The sequence below is a fragment of the Haemaphysalis longicornis genome, unplaced genomic scaffold (genome assembly GCF_048455015.1).
Source record: "Haemaphysalis longicornis isolate Haplotype H1 unplaced genomic scaffold, Haemaphysalis longicornis Haplotype H1 scaffold_4, whole genome shotgun sequence".
NCBI classification, from domain to species: Eukaryota; Metazoa; Arthropoda; class Arachnida; order Ixodida; family Ixodidae; genus Haemaphysalis; species Haemaphysalis longicornis.
In genome coordinates, this window is record NW_027526361.1 from 54,944,657 (window position 1) to 54,962,826 (window position 18,170).

The 18,170-nt window shown below is 48.5% G+C and overlaps 1 protein-coding gene and 1 non-coding gene across 4 annotated transcripts; one reads left to right on the forward strand and one right to left on the reverse strand.

Moving 5' to 3' along the window:
- Positions 1-110: 110 nt before the first annotated feature.
- LOC144178717 (uncharacterized) lies at positions 111-18,145 on the reverse strand. 3 transcript variants are annotated; one of them, XM_077706787.1, is made up of 9 exons: positions 18,002-18,145; positions 17,420-17,555; positions 10,905-11,089; positions 9,552-9,789; positions 8,744-8,908; positions 6,329-6,630; positions 5,432-5,549; positions 1,849-2,026; positions 114-1,048 (listed from the first exon to the last, which is right to left on the reverse strand). In XM_077706787.1, the coding sequence occupies exons 1-9, from the start codon at positions 18,005-18,007 to the stop codon at positions 670-672; spliced, it is 1,707 nt and encodes a 568-aa protein (XP_077562913.1). In that variant the 5' UTR covers positions 18,008-18,145; the 3' UTR covers positions 114-669. The 3 variants fall into 3 exon arrangements, with proteins under 3 accessions (XP_077562914.1, XP_077562913.1, XP_077562912.1); XM_077706786.1 differs by having other exon boundaries at positions 118-1,048; positions 6,251-6,630; XM_077706788.1 differs by lacking the exons at positions 17,420-17,555; positions 18,002-18,145 and adding an exon at positions 17,035-17,135 and having other exon boundaries at positions 111-1,048; positions 6,251-6,630.
- Trnar-ucu (transfer RNA arginine (anticodon UCU)) lies at positions 14,142-14,213 on the forward strand. The gene has a single exon. It is a non-coding gene; the product is annotated as a tRNA-Arg (tRNA).
- Positions 18,146-18,170: the final 25 nt, after the last annotated feature.

The window sequence follows — 18,170 nt, forward strand, 5'->3', positions numbered from 1 at the left end:
TGGGTTGCTTCGTTCCACCGTCTTTTCTTGCTGTTCATTGCTGTTCTTTTGTGAGTGAGCAACGGAAAAAAGAGGCGCCCAAAAAATGGAAGACGATGGTTTGACTTATCTAACGATACCAAAATGGCTGCACTAAGTGGTGGATTTCTGGAGATACAGCACTTCAAAAATAGCCACCTAAACTGACGTTAACTACTCTTCTATGGCACCCCAACACGGTTCCGATGGAGAATCTGAAAATGCGAATGTAGCAACTGTGAGCAACGAGTGCTGCTGCATGTTTGGCACGGAGGCAGGGAGCACAGACGGCAGCAGGGAGTGTGGCAGAATGTGCAAAGAGTGCTCTCGCTGTGCTGTCGTGTGAGGTAATGGCAAATATGTATTTTATGTCTGAGTAATGTGCTATAAAGCCACGCGATACGTCGCACCAAATGGAAATTCACCTCCCCAATTTTTAGGAACACTGGTCTCTTTGCTCAACCAGCCAGTTAACGCATTCACATTGATATAAAACATGCTATCCAAAGTGTAACTAAAAACGAAAAGAAACGACCTGCCAGTAATTTCTCACTATCTGATCTTAGCGTGCCCCCACCATAGCGGCCACTGGCTTCTCAATGAAGGCACAAGGGAGCACAAAGAGGACGTGGCTTCTCACCTCTAGGCAGGCTATTTCCGTCGTCCCCTCGGTCGTCCGCGCTTCCTGGTTTCGTTTTTCGGCTCTGCCTGGCTCGTTTGAGGAGTGGCAGGTAGGGCCAGCAGAAGCCTGTTCTTGGGCGGTCGTCCCCTCCTGGGCGGGGCCGCTACAGGCTCGCCCGCCGCAGGCTGAGGCTCAGGCTGGCGCTCGGGCTGGGGCTGCTCAGGCCCCGCCTCTTGCTCGGACTTGTGCTCATCGTTGCTAATGGAGTTGCGTTCCCGGTGCCGCTTGAGCACGGCCAGCGGAATGTCCTCTTCCGAGATGCTCTTGAAGGGCCGGTTGGCACACAGGTAGGTGCTGTGCAACGTGCGCTCCTCCTTGCTCACAAACGTGTTCCCGCATCTGGTGCACCTGAGGGGAACACAGGGCCACAGGGTTCCACACTCGCCAACACGGCCGGCACATCAAAGATGGAACCAGCGAGACACCAAAGAACGCTGTTTTCCGCGGGCAGCCCTGACTACACAGCTACGGCCTGGCCACCATTAGATGGGCACCGACAATGAGTTTTAATAAGCTCACTGCACAGAGTTGCACTGCCTGAAACCACGTGGCAGGTTTGGGATGAAAAAACCTGGCTCATTTTACACGTCACACAGCACAGATGTGTTTTGTACCAAGTCTAGCAACTCTGGGAATCATGTGGTCTCGTAACTGAAACATTGCGCTGCTGAGCATAATGTCACAGGTCACATTCTTAGCCGCAAGAACAGTACGGCTGATAAAGATTGTTGCTTTGGAGAGAAAACTTCTTTCACTGGCCACCTAGCAATTCACTGATGGTTGGGGAACCTATCACTTGGAAGCTTAATTATTATTGCTGTAAACAACTTCCGCCACACAATTCCTTTAATGCACAATGCAGCCAATCCAGAAAATAGCAATACATACAAGCACACAACCTTTTCCCTGGTTTCTGTCCTTTCTCGAAGCCTATGTACAAGCAGCCAGAAATATTGCAACAACAGCCACTCATTTGCAGTGCGGTGCACCATTATACCCCGAGAGAAGAGTGGCCACAATCTTTCGCAATCCAGACGAAGCTCTAAATTGCAACGACACTTGCAGGCGTTTAAGGATTGTACCCAGATGGCTCGGAAAGAGATAAGATGCGCTGGACAGTGGAGAAGTAGTCTTGGAACTGCACTTGCCTGAAGCTGTGAGCGAAGCTGATGTGAATGTTGAGCCCATTGGGTTTGTGGGTCATGAAGCTGCAGTGGGGGCACTGGAACATGTTGCACTTGTGGGAGGCGGCCTCATCCGAGCCCCTCCGCAGGGTCACCCCACACGTCTTGCAGTGCCACACGCGTCCCACCTTCGTCACTTCAACTGCAAGGAAGCAAGATTGATTGATTGATTGTGGGGTTTAACGCGCTGAAGCTACACCTGTGCTATGAGGTGTGCTGCTGCACTGGAGGTCTCTGGAATAATTTTGACCACCTAGAAATCTTTAACGTGCGTCGAAATCTCTACACACGGACGTAAAGGAGGAAGACACATCACAGCGAATAATGCGCGCACATCTGGCCAGGGATGGGCACTTGCCATGTTCGGTGAGTTCCCATCAGTCAAACAAGCTCCCAGTTTCGACGATCAGGGAGATAGTGCAGAACTTGATGTTAGTTACAAGCAAAACACACAATTTGAATAGCCTTCTCCGCCGGCAAGAAATATCGCCACGTGGTATACAAAATCCCAGCTGGCACCCTCTCGACCATTTTGAGTGCGGTAAAGAGCACCACGCTCGCAAAAAGGCACCCTTTCAGCATAAATTTGGCATAAGGTGCCGAAAAGAGTCAAAAGGCAAATGTGATGCTTAAAGTTATATTTGTTAATACGGAAGTGAGTGACCTTGCTTCTTCGGAGCGCCGTATGGTGCCTAAGCTTGGGCAAAAGCATTCCAGGCGCAGCTGATGCAGTTTTTCGCTGTGAAATAAGTCCCTGAAGGGCGAGTTCACCTTCACTGATGTCTAGCATTTTGGCTTCATTTCGGTTTTATTCCTGCAAGCCTCAACTCGCAACCTCCATGTAACGAAAAATTGCGAACTTTCGTCAATTTCGTCACATCCAGGTTTAACTGTACGAATATACAGTTTACTTACCGTATTTTCGCACGTATAACCCGTACCAAAATATGCGGAAATTTCAGTGGCAAAGTAGGGGTGCGGGTAATACGCGGGGTTTTTCCTTTAGTGTAGCTTCACAGAAAGGCGCGATATGGCGTGAAGCTCCTACGTTGTAGCACTGAATAAGCCTCCCATGGCAGCGATTGCGCAAAACATACAAGGACAGGGAAGACCTTGCGCACAACAGTGAGCATGCTCAAGTGATAGCTCTATAGCGAGAGCAGTGACAATAAGTGAACTGTGACTTTCGCCTTGCAGTCAGTGTATTTTACTTGCTAAATATACGCTTTTTCTGTCTATATAGTAAGTGATGTGTTGCTTGAGCAGTAGCTTTGGTGCAGCCTTTCCTGCATCAAATGCTGGGGCAATACGCGAGGATTTTTTTTTCTTTTCCGGCGGGCTGAAAGTGGGGTTGCGGATTATATGGAGGGGCAGGTTATATGCGCAAGAATACTGTACTCTACTAAACGGAAAAACTGTGCTGAAGTATGAACAGCCTGGGACGATTGGAACATACTTTAATTTGATCTCGTCTATCGCGCCAGCAGAAAAGCTTGGGGAGCGGCACGGAAAAAACAGAGAGCAGTGTGATGCCATCCCATGGAAAGTAAAAGAAGGTGCCGCAGTGAAGTGTCTCCGATGTTTGGCAGGAACTCGTGACATCACTTTCCAAGCAACACTCACCGATTGGCAACAAGGCACTGAGGCACAAATCTAGCACTACTGGTGCAACCACTCTTTTAGAATGGCACTCTTGCAAACACGGAGTTCTACATGTGGGAAAGGAGCTGACAATGTGGCCTAGAATATCAGTGGAGGTCACAACTGCCCCTCTATTGAAAGCAGTCATCAAATATCAACTGCAATGGTAAGCCTAAGCGTTTCAGTGGCGGGGTGGTCAAAACGCCTCCACCAGCCTCCCACAGTGTTTATATGTCTGCACAAAATGGTGACGTAATGCCGTGGTCCTGTCATACATGCCCAATCGGGCTCACAGCAATGGAAACTGAAGCTTATGATTTTCAAGTCGTTCTACATAATACAGTAAAATCTCGATGATACAAATCTTGCGGGACCGCGAGAAATATTCGTATGATCCAAAATTCGTATGAACCAACACAGACCAAAAAATTGAGCCCTAAAAGAAGTCTTCGTTTATTTCTTATCTTACTTTCGCTTGGAAAAAAAAAAAACGTGATGTTTTCTGCTTTTTTTAACCTCCATGTTACTGAGCAGTCCTTTCTAGAGCGTGTAAATCCTCGCATGCGTCTCCTCACTCGCTGTGCCCAAGCCCTACACCCGCAACGGAAGGTGTGAACCGCAACGCGCGTTTTTGCCCGCTATTTGTGCGTGTCGGCGTTGCACGACACGCACAAATCACGATTCTTGTGCGACGCACGTTAGAATCGTGCCCAACGCGCTTGACAGTGGAAGGAGCCTGACGACTTGTGTTAATGGGGAGGCGTGCGCCTCATGGCGGCAGTTTCGAAGCGCTCGAGACAGCCGGCTGGGGATATGTTTAGGCTTACCATCCCGGCAGATATTCTGTGGGTGGATGATGTTTTATAGTGTTGCTTTCGTCCACATTATCAGCTCCTTAACTGCACAAGCGACTTCTTGTGTGCCTTGAGTGGCATTTTAAAGAGCGGTTAGAAGCGGTTGCTCGAGCGCCCCGCACCACTTCGTGGCCGAAGCAGCTGCCATGTTGCCGCCGCCGGCCGCGCCGCACGCAGCATGCGGGTGGTTCTGCGGCGCGTTTTCATGAGCAGTAAACAGCCCGGCCGTTCCTAGAGAAAGAGCTACAAAGAGGGGAGAGAGACCCCATACGTCGCCGTCACTTGCTCGCTTGGCAGTCAGGCGCCTCGCCGGCACGTTCGTATCATCCACCAGGCCGCGCGGGTCCGTTTGTAACAACGCCGCCTGTATAAATATTGCCTAACACGTCGCCCGCTTTCCAATGGGAGCGGTAGGGATGCTTAGTTCAGGCACTCATCCGCTATGTGGTGCGTGCCGGCGGACATCCCACCTTACGTCACTGCTCGCGAGTCGCGAAAACTGCACCCACTTCTATAGCGTGTGTCTGTCACCTTGCCTCGAAGGCGTCGGAGCGCTGCCTGGGGAACGCAAGACAAACTGTCAACTATTTTGCATAGTTTCCGAGAAGCGGCGCTGGCTGGTGGACATAAAAGAACGCAGGAAGGCTACGGAGTGTGAAAGGGTAGGAGAGAGCAACAGGAGAGTGGCTGTTTGGTCATTTTTCGCTCACACGTTAGGCAAGGATTATACAGGCGTTGGTTCGTAACAGCCAAAATTTTTCCCGTTGCAAACAATGCGATTTCGCCGGGACTTATCAGAAATTCGTATCATCCCGAAACTTGCATCACCCAGAATCGTATCATCGGGATTCCACTGTAATCATGAGCTCAAGTGTTTTAAGTGTTGGCTGACGATTGCAGGGCCATCAAACGCAGATGAAACAATAAAAAGAGAACGTAAAAATTTGGTGTCAGTACTCTTCGAACAATCCTGATGGGACTCGGAAGAGTGCATTTATGTACTTATGGTTTTGTCACTCAATAAAATTCAATTCCAATTCAAAGGTGCTCACTTTGTTCCTGGTTTTTCCTGGGTCTCCCCCGCTTGTAGGGCCCGTTGCTGTTGTTCACACCCTGAGCCGGTAATATCACCGGCAGTGAGGCTGTGCCAGCAACAGCGTCCGCATGCATCTGCAACGGGAACAGTGCAGTGGACCTCAGTTGTACAAGCACAAGCACACCACCTCCTGGAAGGCATTCAAGGAGGCAATCAGTTTTGAAGGCACGTTCACTGCCCAGCAATACTTTACACGTAAACTCCAACGAACATCATACTTGCAATAACAAGCAGTCCCAAATGGTGGGTGGGCTGAAATTGGTTGTTTTTGAGGAGCCCAAGCAATTAACAGAAAATGCCAACTTCAGCAGTACTCCACAAACCAAAGATGCTGGGAACCTTTTGTGAAGTTTACTGCCCCAATAGAAGAATAAAGGCACCACATACTGGTGTTTTCATCAAGGTCGACACAACCAACATAGGTGCACTAAGACCGCAGAAGAAAAATTGAGAGGGGGAGGAGGAAAGGGGAACGTAGAAGAAAAGAGAGAGCAGGGGGCACAGTATGTGGAAGCACTGCATTCAGGAGAGGCTACATGAAGGGGTCTTCCAGCAGGACACGTGCCTCTAATTTGACGACGCAAGGCCTCCAGGCAAAAGGGAAAGCAACCAGGACAGAATATTTTGAACTGGTGGTGCTAACACGCAACCAAATGCATCTTGAAGAGAAGTCCTCCGGCGACAAGTAGGCAAGCACCTGCAATCTTCCTGAGAAGCCGCAGCTTCCACCCATTTCTGCACGCTAGTATGCGACCCCGCAGGAGTGTTTCAGTACCTTCTGCCTGTGTTGCAGCAGCGCAAGCTGTGTGGGGAAGCGCACGTCGCAGTTGATGCAGCGGTGGGTGAAGTGTACCTCCTTGTGGCGGATGAGGCTGGCCAGCAGGTACGAGGTGTAGGGGCAGTAGGGGCAGCAGTAGAGCCGCACGGGGCTCTGCTGCTGCGGGGTGCCCCCAGGCAGCACCAGGGGCAGCTGCGGCGCCCCCAGGTCGCCACCAGGGGAACCCTGGGGCACCAGGAAGGTGGTTCCACCAGCGAGGCTTGGGGGCGGCACGACGCCATCGCCACCACCGTCACTGCTCTCCTTGGAGTTGCACGAGTGGGCGGCCAGGGCCACCGGGTGGGTGAACACCACGCAGCACTGGCTGCACATGAGCGCTGCACCAGACACCCACCCCAAGGTCACTAGTTAGCAGGAGGGAAAGCAATGCGCTGCAAGCGGCCTCCTCTCCGCAGGGTGCAATGTCTGCGCTAAACGTAGTCTTCGGTGCAATAGCAGACATGTTGGAACGGAACTGTAGCCGTAACGAAAGTCGAGCTAGTTGGTATGGTTGCATATTTCGAACAGCGCTAACACGAAGGGGACAAAGAAAGGACAAACAGAGGCACTGACTGTCAACTAAAATTTATTCGAAGGAAAACAACATTTATATAGTGGTAATGTGCAATGACTGCATACATCGATAAAAACAGCTGCAAGATTTTTTTGGTCGCCCTTTCCCACTCACAACCCTGACCCCAGCAAACCAACTTCCTTATCTGAGGGGAATAAGGATGGGTGGCTTTTGCAGTCCTCTCCCAATCTTTTAATGTGAAAATCTAGTTGACAGAAACTTTAGTTGATAGTCAGCACCTGTGTTTGTCCCTTTTTCTTTGTCCCCTTCGTGTTAGCGCTGTTCGAAATATGCTGAAACGGAAGATTGGGCAAGTCGCTGCATTAATAAAGAGATAACCAGCACACATGTGATGAAGCACAAGTAGAAGGGTGCAGACAGACACAGTGCTATCCCTGTGTACCCTTCTACCTGTGTGTTGTTGTTTTGTGCCGGTTATCCTTTGAATAACGCTGGAATGGTCACAGCTGCAATAATCATGAAGGCAGTGTGGGAAAGAATGCGGAGGCATAAGAAGTGCTCCCTACCTCCTCCTCTTTCCACTCGAGCTCCCCCCGCTGCCTCATACAAAGTGGTGTAGGGGAGGAATTTCTCACGGAAGCAGTGGAAGGTATGAGAGAGGAGGAGGGAAGGTCCTTTGGTGGGTTGGTAACCTAAGCCATCACTTTGTATGGCCACCGCCGCTGGTTTCTGCTGGAGGAACCAGCGGAACAAACCTCCGCTGTGCTCTTAACAGTCAGAAGAAGAGTTTAAAAAAGAAGCACTGCCCAGAGCGAATTGAACATGTGACATGAACATGCATGTCAAGGAGGACACCACAGGTAAACCTGGATACAATGAAGCTGACAAAAATTCGCAATTTTTCGTTACATGCGGGTTTCGAGTTAAGGTTCGCGTGAATGAAGCCGAAACGAGACCAAGATGCTATAAATAAGTGACGGTGAACTCACTCTTAATTGATTTATTTAACAGTGAAAAACTGCATGATTTGTGTCTGCTGCTTTCCCACGAACTTAGGCCCTACTCGGCACTCCAAAGAAGCAAGGTCACTTACCCCACTTATGCACAAGCGTAGTTTAAGTATCACTTCTGCCTTTTGACACTTTTTGGTGGCTTGATTAAACCCGTTTCAAGGACTGAACTTGTGCTGAAAAGGTGCCTTTTTGCGAACTTGTTGCTTTTTGCATCCCTGAAAATGGTTGAGAGGTTGCTAGCAGAGATACTGTACCAAGTGGCGACATTCTTCGTTCTCGCCGACAGAGACGGCATTTAAAATTGCAAGCTTGTCTTGAGGGAAGAAAAAAAAAAAAAAAGTTTTTTGGAAGCAGAATTTATCACCAACAAACCGACACCACAGATGGCAGTGGAGATGCGCAACTACACGACGACACGCAGGCCTAGCACACAACCGACACCGGTGGAAACGCACGGTAGTTTGCGGTGCGGGAGAAGTTCGCTTAGTTAGCGAATTTCTCCAGCCGATTTTTCACAAAAATTGCAAAAAACAATGGCTCATCAGAGTAGCAAATTCATTATATCAAGGTTAAACATCACAGTGCCTTCGTTATGAAGAGGTCGCAAATACATGGGTTTCAATGGGGCTGGAAATGGGGAATAAAAAAAACTTAGCTAAATCCAGGAATTCGTTACATAGGGGTTCGTTACATCCAGGTTTAACTGTAACTCCAAACCACAGAGCCAGCTGAACGTTGAGCTTGAATGTTGAGCTCCTGAGGAAGGAAGGGCAGCTATTCAGAGCACACCACTAATGGCACAGCATGCATCCGTAAGCAAAACTTGCAATTTGTTTTCTCAATGAAAACAAATCACTCGAGCAAGGGAGTGTCTCCACCGGAATGTATAGAGTCCCTGCCTACCTCCGAGTGGCTCCTGGGAGCCCCTGCCCGGCAAGAGGCAGTTTCCTTGGATGTGGATGTCGGGGAACTCGGGGTGCTTGAGGCCGTGTGCCGCCAGCTGGCTCAGCCGTGGGAACGTCTCTGAGCACAGGCTGCACGTGTTCCTCGTGTGGCAGTCCTCCAGGGCTGCACACACACACAGGGCCTCTATTGAGCTCCTTGGAATTCTGGGGGATAATTTTTTTACATGAAAGTGTTTTATGCCGGGATACACCAAGATTTCACTGACGCAATATCCGTCATGGAAATGATGGCAGCACAACGAACACAGGAGAAATGGAAGAAAACTTTTCATTGACGCGGATGGTGCTGACATCTAGGAGAGATGAAGCGAAGTAGTACATCATGATGCTAATGAGCGCCGGCAGTTGGCGCCTTGATCGGGCGAAGAGAAACACCAGTGGGAAGCGGAACGCGTTTGCGTGTTCACGGTCCAAGCTATGAACTCTGCCTCGCGTTCCACAAGCTGAGCTCGTTGCAACGCTACCATCTGCTGTACACACCACGGAGCAGGACCAAAATGGCCGCACCTCTGCCGAAGCGACCCACCAGCAGGACGTTGCTCGCCAAGCACACCCTCAAGACAGCCACCGACGCGCAAATCATGCGCCCTTCGCTGCACATTTCACTTTTCTGTTTTACCGATTCCTACGATAGAGGAATCAACAACAGTTTTTTTTTACAGAAAGCTCTCTATAAAAGCAATATACAGATACGAGGGAGAGAGAAATATGGGCGGTGACGGGAACAGTGCCAGCCCCTCGCTCACCCGGCACCACGTAGGTGGGAGCGTTGACTATGCAGAGGGTGCCGTTGTTGCTGGTGGCCAGCACGGGGGTCATCTGGGCCGTGAGGAAGGTGGTGAGCTGCGCCCCGCTCTCCAGGCCCAGCAGCGGCTGCATGGGCAGGCTGGAGCCGTGCAGCTGCAGGTGCCGCACCATCACCTCCTCGCTCGGGAACGTGTGGTTGCAGTGGCCACACCGCAGCGACGGCTTGAAGTGCAGAAGCTGCGCCCACCATGGGGGGAGGCAATCGAGCCCCTGCTTTAACACCCAGCTCAACTGCCTTACACAGGATGCATACGCGTACATACGTATATGCATGCATATATAGGGTATATACACGTATACACATATACAACATGCTCAAGACGTACTCCTCATGAGAGACAGCTAAGCAAGCACTAGCTACGCTAGTGCAGCCAGTGTAGTGTCATGTGCACCCCCCATATCGAGCCTACACTGAGTGTAGCCAGTGTAGCCTAAAATGTAGCCCAAGTGGCAGATGAGAAGACAGCAGAATTAAGCAGTGTGAAAATTGTGGGCATCAGTGGTGTGGCATTTAGTAGAATCACTTGCACGTTTGTGCATACAGACACCTAGCACACTTCTCTCCGACATGGGGTGGTGCATATCAACACACGGTAACGCGATACGCTCTGGCTCTGTTTTCTTGCTGGCTGCCGCCATGCTATATCCACTACTTCTTCCATTCTACCTACAAGTAAACCCCAAAGCAACGATCCTTAGTTTCACTTAGTGTGCCCTTGCACTAACTTCTTTGTGCTCCCAGAAAAATAGACTGGAGAAGGATGGACGCAGGAGGACGATAAGCCCTGATGCTGCAGAAGGCTCCGCTAAAACTGTGCACAATGACCTATCCAGTTTATCAACTGCCATTGTGATGGCTTGAGAAAAAGAATTAATTTTGGGAAAGCTTCTACAGTTCTGGCCCAGAGTGATAATTGCACTTATTCTGCAACAAGTTTACGTTTCTACACTGACTGAATCACCACATGCAAAGCCAATAACAAAGCACTCTTCCCACAGTTCCCACAACAGCATGCGGATGCAGCGTCAGTTTCCTCTCCAGTACATTTTGTCAGAAACTTTACAGAGGGGAGGTGGCATGCACTGTAGCCTTCTAAACAGCGCAGCTCTTTGATTATCAGTCTTGTACTTCCTGCAGACACTGCGAGAGGCAATCCGGCATGCATTTTCCCCACCCATCCCCATGCCGTGGAGAATCCTCTGACTACCTCTGAACTACCCACAGCGAGTCCGAAACAGTACACCCAAGAGCACAAAGGCCAGTTGGGGCTCGGCCACCGACTGAGACGCACCTTCAGGTGGCTCCTGAAGAGGTCCCCCTCGTTGGTGGCGAACGTGCAAAAAACGCAGGTGAGCACGGGCTGGGCGGGCTTCTCGTTGGGGCACTCGTGCATGACCAGGTCGCCCAGGCTCTGGAAGCTGCCCCGGCACATGGGGCACGGGTACTCGGTCCGCTCCTGGATCACGGGCATCCCCGCTGTGGGAGAAAATGATCAGGGGCATCCGTCTGAACCAGCTTCTCAGGTCCAGTGCCGTGGTTGTTTGGGTCCTCGGTTCACGCGGAAACCTCCAAGTTTGCGACATGTTACAAACTAGGGGTCTTTGCACATGCTTGGTAAAAAAGGAATAACACATCAGCAAGGAGAACAATGTTGATTCATTCCACTGTTGACTATAGTGGAGCAGCCTAACAAGCGGGATCGAGATCTAAGTACTTATGAGAAACAGCGGTGTTTCATTCCACCCCTGGCTGATATGAGAAGCGGAACGAGGTGTGGGGTCAGTGTTATGCTCCTCATTAGGAAGGCACAAGTGCATGCCAATGCATGTGATGATGATATGTCTGCTTTACGGCACACGGGCCAAAGACGGTCAACATGATGCTGTGGTTTTGCAAGTGTCAATGCTGTGCCTAAAATAGTGATGGGATGGGTGTCATGAGCTTAAATGTGGTTATGGGTGTAAGGAGTCCTTTATCTAAAACTTGAAGACGGTCATAATGAGAATAACGACAATGGTAAGTCGTGAAAAGTGCCAGTAACCTCCTAATGCGCACCTAACACTGGCAATGGCAGTAAAGGTACTGGTGCATATGAGTGAGCCCTCAGCACCTCCCTCACTCATGGTGGGTTTAAGGTCACACGTGGTGTGGGGAGAGCTTCAAAAATCCATTGTGGACGAAATAAATTAGGCTACTGACTTCCAATCGTGTGTTTATCAGCTAAAAGCAAAGAAGGGTGTAATGGTATTTTGCACATGTAAAGTTCCAAGAAATGGCACAGTCTAGCTTATGTGGCTGAGGCAAAAAGTGCTGACTACTGATTGTGGGCTTGTCAGCTAAGAACAATAAAGGATGCATAGGTGCCATACCTCAGCAAAACTGGGCGGCACTCACTCACACGCACACAGAAAAAATATGTTTTCCTCACACACTCACTCAAACTCACACTCACCACTCGCACTCACTCGAACTTTCGCTCACTAGGTGCACACCAGTACTCGCACCCACTCGCGTTCACACTTACCACTCGCTGTGACCACTCGCACTCACTTGCGTGCACGCTCACCGCTCGCCAGGGCCGTACCCAGAAATCTTTTTCGGGGGGGGGTTATGAATTTTGGGAAGGGGGTAGTTTTGCTGAAAGCAACAGTAAGTATTGCTTACGTGCTGCCTGGAAAAGATTTCTGTAGGGGTTCGAACCCCCAAACCCCCATCTGGGTACGGCCCTGCCGCTCGCTGTCACCATTCGCACTCACTCGCGCGCATGCTCACCACTTGCACAAACGCTCACTATTCGACGTCACCACTTGCACTCACTTGTGGGCACGCTCACCACTCGCACAAACGCTCACTATTTGCCGTCACCACTCGCACCTCCGCTCACCACTCATCGTCCCCCTCGTACGCGACTGTGTGCACCAGACCCTCCATGAGTCATGAAATCGAACAGTATTAGCGCATTACGGCGTCAGAAGGCCATCCAAATCATGTTCCTAAATCAACATGCCACCAGAGAATTAATTCTAGGGTGCACCTTAGCAGGAGCTCAGTGGCGACATATTTCCGAAGCTAAAAGCAATCCCGCCATTAACAACCATCACAGCACGAGTGGCTCCTGCGACGAATAGCCAACAGCGACTACAAGTGCAATAGTGGCACTCACCGCAGTAAGCCCCACAAATTGCGAAAGTAGCGCAAGTGCACTCGCAAGTGGTGAGCGGGGCTCACGACGAGTGGCACTTGCACTCCCGAATGATGAGCAAGGCTCACGGTGAGTTGCTTGCGCATTCGTGAGTGGTTAGTGGGGCTCGCCGCGAGTGGCGCTCGTACTCACGAGTGGTGAGCTTGGCTCACTGCGCGAGGGTCTCGCACTCACACTCGCCAGTCCAAAACGATGGCAAGGCTCACTCACCACTCACGAGTGGTGAGTGGGGAGGTGTGTGAGTGCACTCGTGAGTGAGCCTGATGACCTATGATAGGCGCCGACTATGGGGGGATCAGGGGCCTGAGCCCCCTCCGGTGTTTTCCAGCAGAGTCCCCCCTGGCAATCCTGATGCCTGCCCCCCCCCCTCGCCCCCTCTAATTGCCAGAGTTCCATTATCTATATCACTTGAGGTTTCTTTGGAGTTGCCTTTACCTTTTCACTTAAAATTTTATTGTGGTAAAAAGCTTACTGCCTCATTGTTGGTGCAGATAGGCACCACGTTTATTATTCCTTTTAATTCATTTCTGACCCTAGCAGGACAAGTGCTCTGAAATCACCAGTGGCTGTTGCATCATCCGTATTTTCTATTTTTTTAACTTTTGACCGTGAGTGCTATGTGCGCACAAAATACATTTAAATATACACACTGGAATAACTGTATTACCTTTTTTGAAGAGAAGGACATAGCCTACTAACCATCATTTTCTAATGTTACAGATAGACTAGTCTCAGGAAATAAATATTTGTTCTGTGTGCTTTTTTTAAGCCTGAAAAAAAAGCTGCTGTCTTCAGTGACCCCCCCCCCCCGCAGAGTTTCTTTATTGCATGCAGAGGTCATAAATATATATCCAAATGATTCTAAGCCGCATTCCCCTGAAATCAGAATCGCGTTATGAGGTTTAACACAACGCATCATATATATATATATATATATATATATATATATATATATATATATATATATATATATTGTGAGCACGTTCTGAGCACGCGTCCTATTTACAGTGACCAGGCCGTACATTATGGGCACTATCCTGTGCTTCATCATCTTCCCCTCATAATCACCCCATCAATATTCCTTTCATCCTCTTCTTGTGAATATCATTGTCATCGGAGGCTGGTTCCAAACCGCGACGGGGCTGCAACGCTTCCGAATAAGCGTCTTCTTGCACTTGCCTCTCAAGGCCCTCTGTCACGCCCCGGGGGTGGAAAAGAAGGTCCCCTTCTCCCCGTGTAGTCAGAGTGGCGCTAGCTACCACCCTCAAGCGTCAGATACACTTCTAGTAAATATAAATAGCCCAGAAAGTGAAGGAGAACACAGTCGCCCAGATAGCCGAATTGGTAAGGCATTCGAGATCTAATCGAAAGGCGTGGGTTCGGTCCCCACTCTGGGCACGTGTTTTTCTTTCTTTCTTCCTTCCCGATATTTAAAAAAAAAAATCTCAACTTCATTAACCGTAGTAAAAAATAGAGCCTAACCACACCCATATGCCTACTTTGGCGTTGTAGACTGCCGACCTATGTTTCTGTGTGTATATATATATATATATATATATATATATATTGTAAAGGAGATGAATGGTACAGGCGCTAGTGAACGAAACGCGATAGTGCGCCAGACTCCGCAGCCGCGAAAGCAGCATCGACAGTGACAACAAAACGCAAACCACCGACGACGAAGACGACAGGCGCGCGTCTGTGAACCCGCTCCATCTTGGATAACGGTCATTAAAGGCCTTTCGTCAGCTACCTTGCGTTGAGCAATACATCCCCTTAGAATATATATATATATATATATATATATATATATATATATATATATATATATATATATATATATATATATATATATATATATATATATATATAGCAAATCAGAATAGGAAATGAGGGGCTCGTTTAATTAAGACAGAAAAGTTGGCAGTCAAAAAAACCTCGAAAACCTTGGAAACTTTCTCTTCTGTCTTTCCAAATCCTTTATCTGTTTCAATGACCTACCCCATTCTCCCCTTTGCTTTCCGAGGTTTTTTTGACTGCCAACCCTTATTCTCTCTCTCTCTCTCTCCACACACACACGCACACAGACACACAGATATATATATGTATAAAGAGAGAGAGAGGAGGTCAGGGGTGGCACCCCCTTCCCCCCGGAACAATGAAAACTTTCCTCCTATGAAAGGATATTGTATATGCAATGTCACAATATTTTCTATGTGTAAAGTCACAAGAAATGTCACCGTTTAGCATCGTCGGGAGCTAAGCATTAGGTCAGAAAATTGTGCTTTATGTTGCAGAATTATTCTGAACAGAATCAATCGGGAGTATTGCCCTAGTCGAGCTGCGACTGTGCAGCAATTTCCCTTTAGGTCCGTCTCTGTCTGAATAAAAGAACAATAAAGGCTTTGTTTGACATGAAGGACCGAAAGCTGTCTTGCACACTTGATGCATTGCGGTGATGGTGTGCCATTTAAAAGGTGTGAATGTCTGTGTGACCTTTGTGTGGTTAAGCTATGCTGTTCTCTTCACTAGCTCCCTGTTTGATGTTTTATAATTAATGTGAAGTTTGTTGTCTGTCTGTGTGCCCCACTGCTGTTGCAAACGTTTGTAAAGTCTTTAAATGAATGGTTTAGGCTTTGATAGAGGTAATGTGGGCATTTGCAACACAGCAGGATGCTACCACAGCACTTTTCTTGTCGGCTACTTCGTTTCTCCAAATACCTCCGAGTCTAGGCACCCAGAAAGCCATTGTTTTTAACCTGAGAACTATAAGCAGACACTGTCGCTTTAATGAGCCACTTCAAGACCCCGTTTCTATTTAGCATGCCTGAGCGTAATGCCCCAATGCTGCTCAATGTGTATGCGAAAAACAATGAATTGTGTGTTTTCTTGTGCAATGTGTTCTACTTTACTAAAAATACTTTGTGCCTTTGCAGTAAAGGCAGTGGTATTTTTGTTTGGGCTGGTGAAGTGGTGCTGTGTACCACCATGTGCTAAAATTTTTGTCAAATACTGCAGTAATGCACCTAGCCTTAAAAGGGCCATTAAGACAAAATACAGGTTTGTTGTATTTTAAAGATTACCTAGGTGTTTTGTAGATCCCCAACACTTGTCCGGCAACAAACGATGCTTTATTCGCTGAGAAATTACCCAATTATACCAAAATTTCGGTTCTCCCACTAAGTAGTGTGTTTCGTGACGTCAGCGATGACATATCAAGGGCAGGCATTTGAAATGAATGTTAAGTGTGCTGACTAGAGCTGCAGTAGACGACGAAACATGTTTTGTTGTTTCATTTGCCACCCGTTTTCTATATGACGCCACAATACCGCTAAGGCCTGCTGTCCTCACTCACTTAGTTTTTGAATGGATTTGCACCTGGCTTATTTTTGTTATAGTTGATAGTAATCATTTCAGGAAACAAGGGGTATGCTCGACAAACAGGGTCACGAAAGACAACGTTGCTTAAGCCAATTGGCCAGTGCAATGTGAGACAACCCCAAAGTGCCCGACTGCTGTGCAGCTATAACAAGCATAGTGCGCACAGTATGAACTGTTGCTTCTATATTTACGTGTGCATTCGTAACTTCCATTGTTTACCCCATCATTCTTACTGCGATAAAAATACTATGGATTAAATGTAAGTGTGAATAGCCCGTTCTGCAAACTTATAAGCCCTGCGTAACTTGCATTTGCCTTTGCTAGCCTCAGCCAATCGCACAGCTGCACATAATACGTCAGAGGTTCTAGTGCGAAAAATGAGCTAGTAGGTCACATTCCGTTCTCTTTTTTCCTAATTGCATAGCTCATTTTAGTGAAATTTGCGTTAAAGGAGGTGTCAGTGTTATTCTCACGAGGAAGTCTTTCGAATGAACCAAACTTGCATTTTGTCTTCATGGCCCCTTTAAGAAAAAGTAAAACAAGTAAAACAAGCTCGCTTAGTGTTGTGCAATTTTATGGAAGTGCACGCAAACACTTCGTGGCTGAACCCATCAACTAATTTTGGCGAACAGAGTCAGGAGCAAAAGCTGGAGAGGCACTCTTGCAAATGCTTTCTACACATGCTTACACACAAGGGAATATTTACTATTAGCAGTTTCAGGACCGGCAATAATAGTAAGTGTAGTTGTGCTCCAGTTTTAAAAATGCAAAACAAACGAAAGCACGCCTGCAAAAGCCTTTACAACAGTTTTGTTTTCAGAAAAAAATACAAGCTTACCATGCCTCTTCTTGCTCTATGAAATATTAGCCGCCAACATGCGTCTGTATGTATGGATAAGTCCATAAGCACATGCATTCAGTGGGCAGACCATACAGGTTGCTATCAACTGCCAAGAATATGAGCGAGGTGGTGTTCCATGCCAAAGTGATGATGATAATAATAATAATAATAATGACAGCAACAACAACTATGAAATCGCACACACAAATTCTGCACCGGTACGCCAATTTTTGGCCGGTGGCAACGAAACAACAACATTCACCACACGCTTGGCACTGAGGCGATACCTTGCATTTCTGTACTGCAATGGTTTAAATAAACGTGACCAACGCACGCAGTTGGTGTACAGGCTGACACAAATTCAAAGCCAGTGGGGCCTTACACTGAGATATCGTAAGCAGATTTTCCAGCAGCTTTCCCCGGTCGAGGTACTCGGCATCCGGCGTCTCGAGCTGCGGCTCGACGAACATCGCCGGGTCCAGCTCATCATCGTCGCTGCACCAGGTGACTTGTGCAGCCTAGAGGGAGGCAGACGGGCGGTCGAAATCGGCGTCAGAAAAGAAATTACGAGTGGACTGCGTACACACAACAAAATCACCGCAGTCCTTTCCCGCCCTCGGCATTCACTGAAGCCAAAGATGAAAGCCAATTTTTGCGCTTGTAAAAGCGATCGCCAGGCGGTCAGACACGCCAAGCAGCGCAAGCAGCCGAATAGATCGCAAAACGAGCTAGTGGGTGATTGATTGTACGTTGCTGTCTGATAACTGTCCTGACGAGATACATCTGCTATTACAGGGCTGCGCCGAAAGAGAAGACGAGAAGCATCGCGCGGGCATTCTCTCAGGTGACGGCCCTAACAGCGGGAGAAGTTGCTAGCGACGCTCGGGACGCCCAGCAAGGTGTGATCGACCACACGCTGATAGGGACAAACAGTGAGGTTAGCTGTGTCGGAATACGAACTCACCGCCATAATCCTAGAGGCGTGTAAGCCGCGGTAAACATTCAACTTGGTACCAGAGGAACCGCATTTGAACTTTAGTCAAGCTAGGATGATCGAACATGGAAGCGAACGAAGAACGGAAGCGCGAGAACGAATACACGTTTCCGGTTTTTCTTGTCAACTCTCACAATTT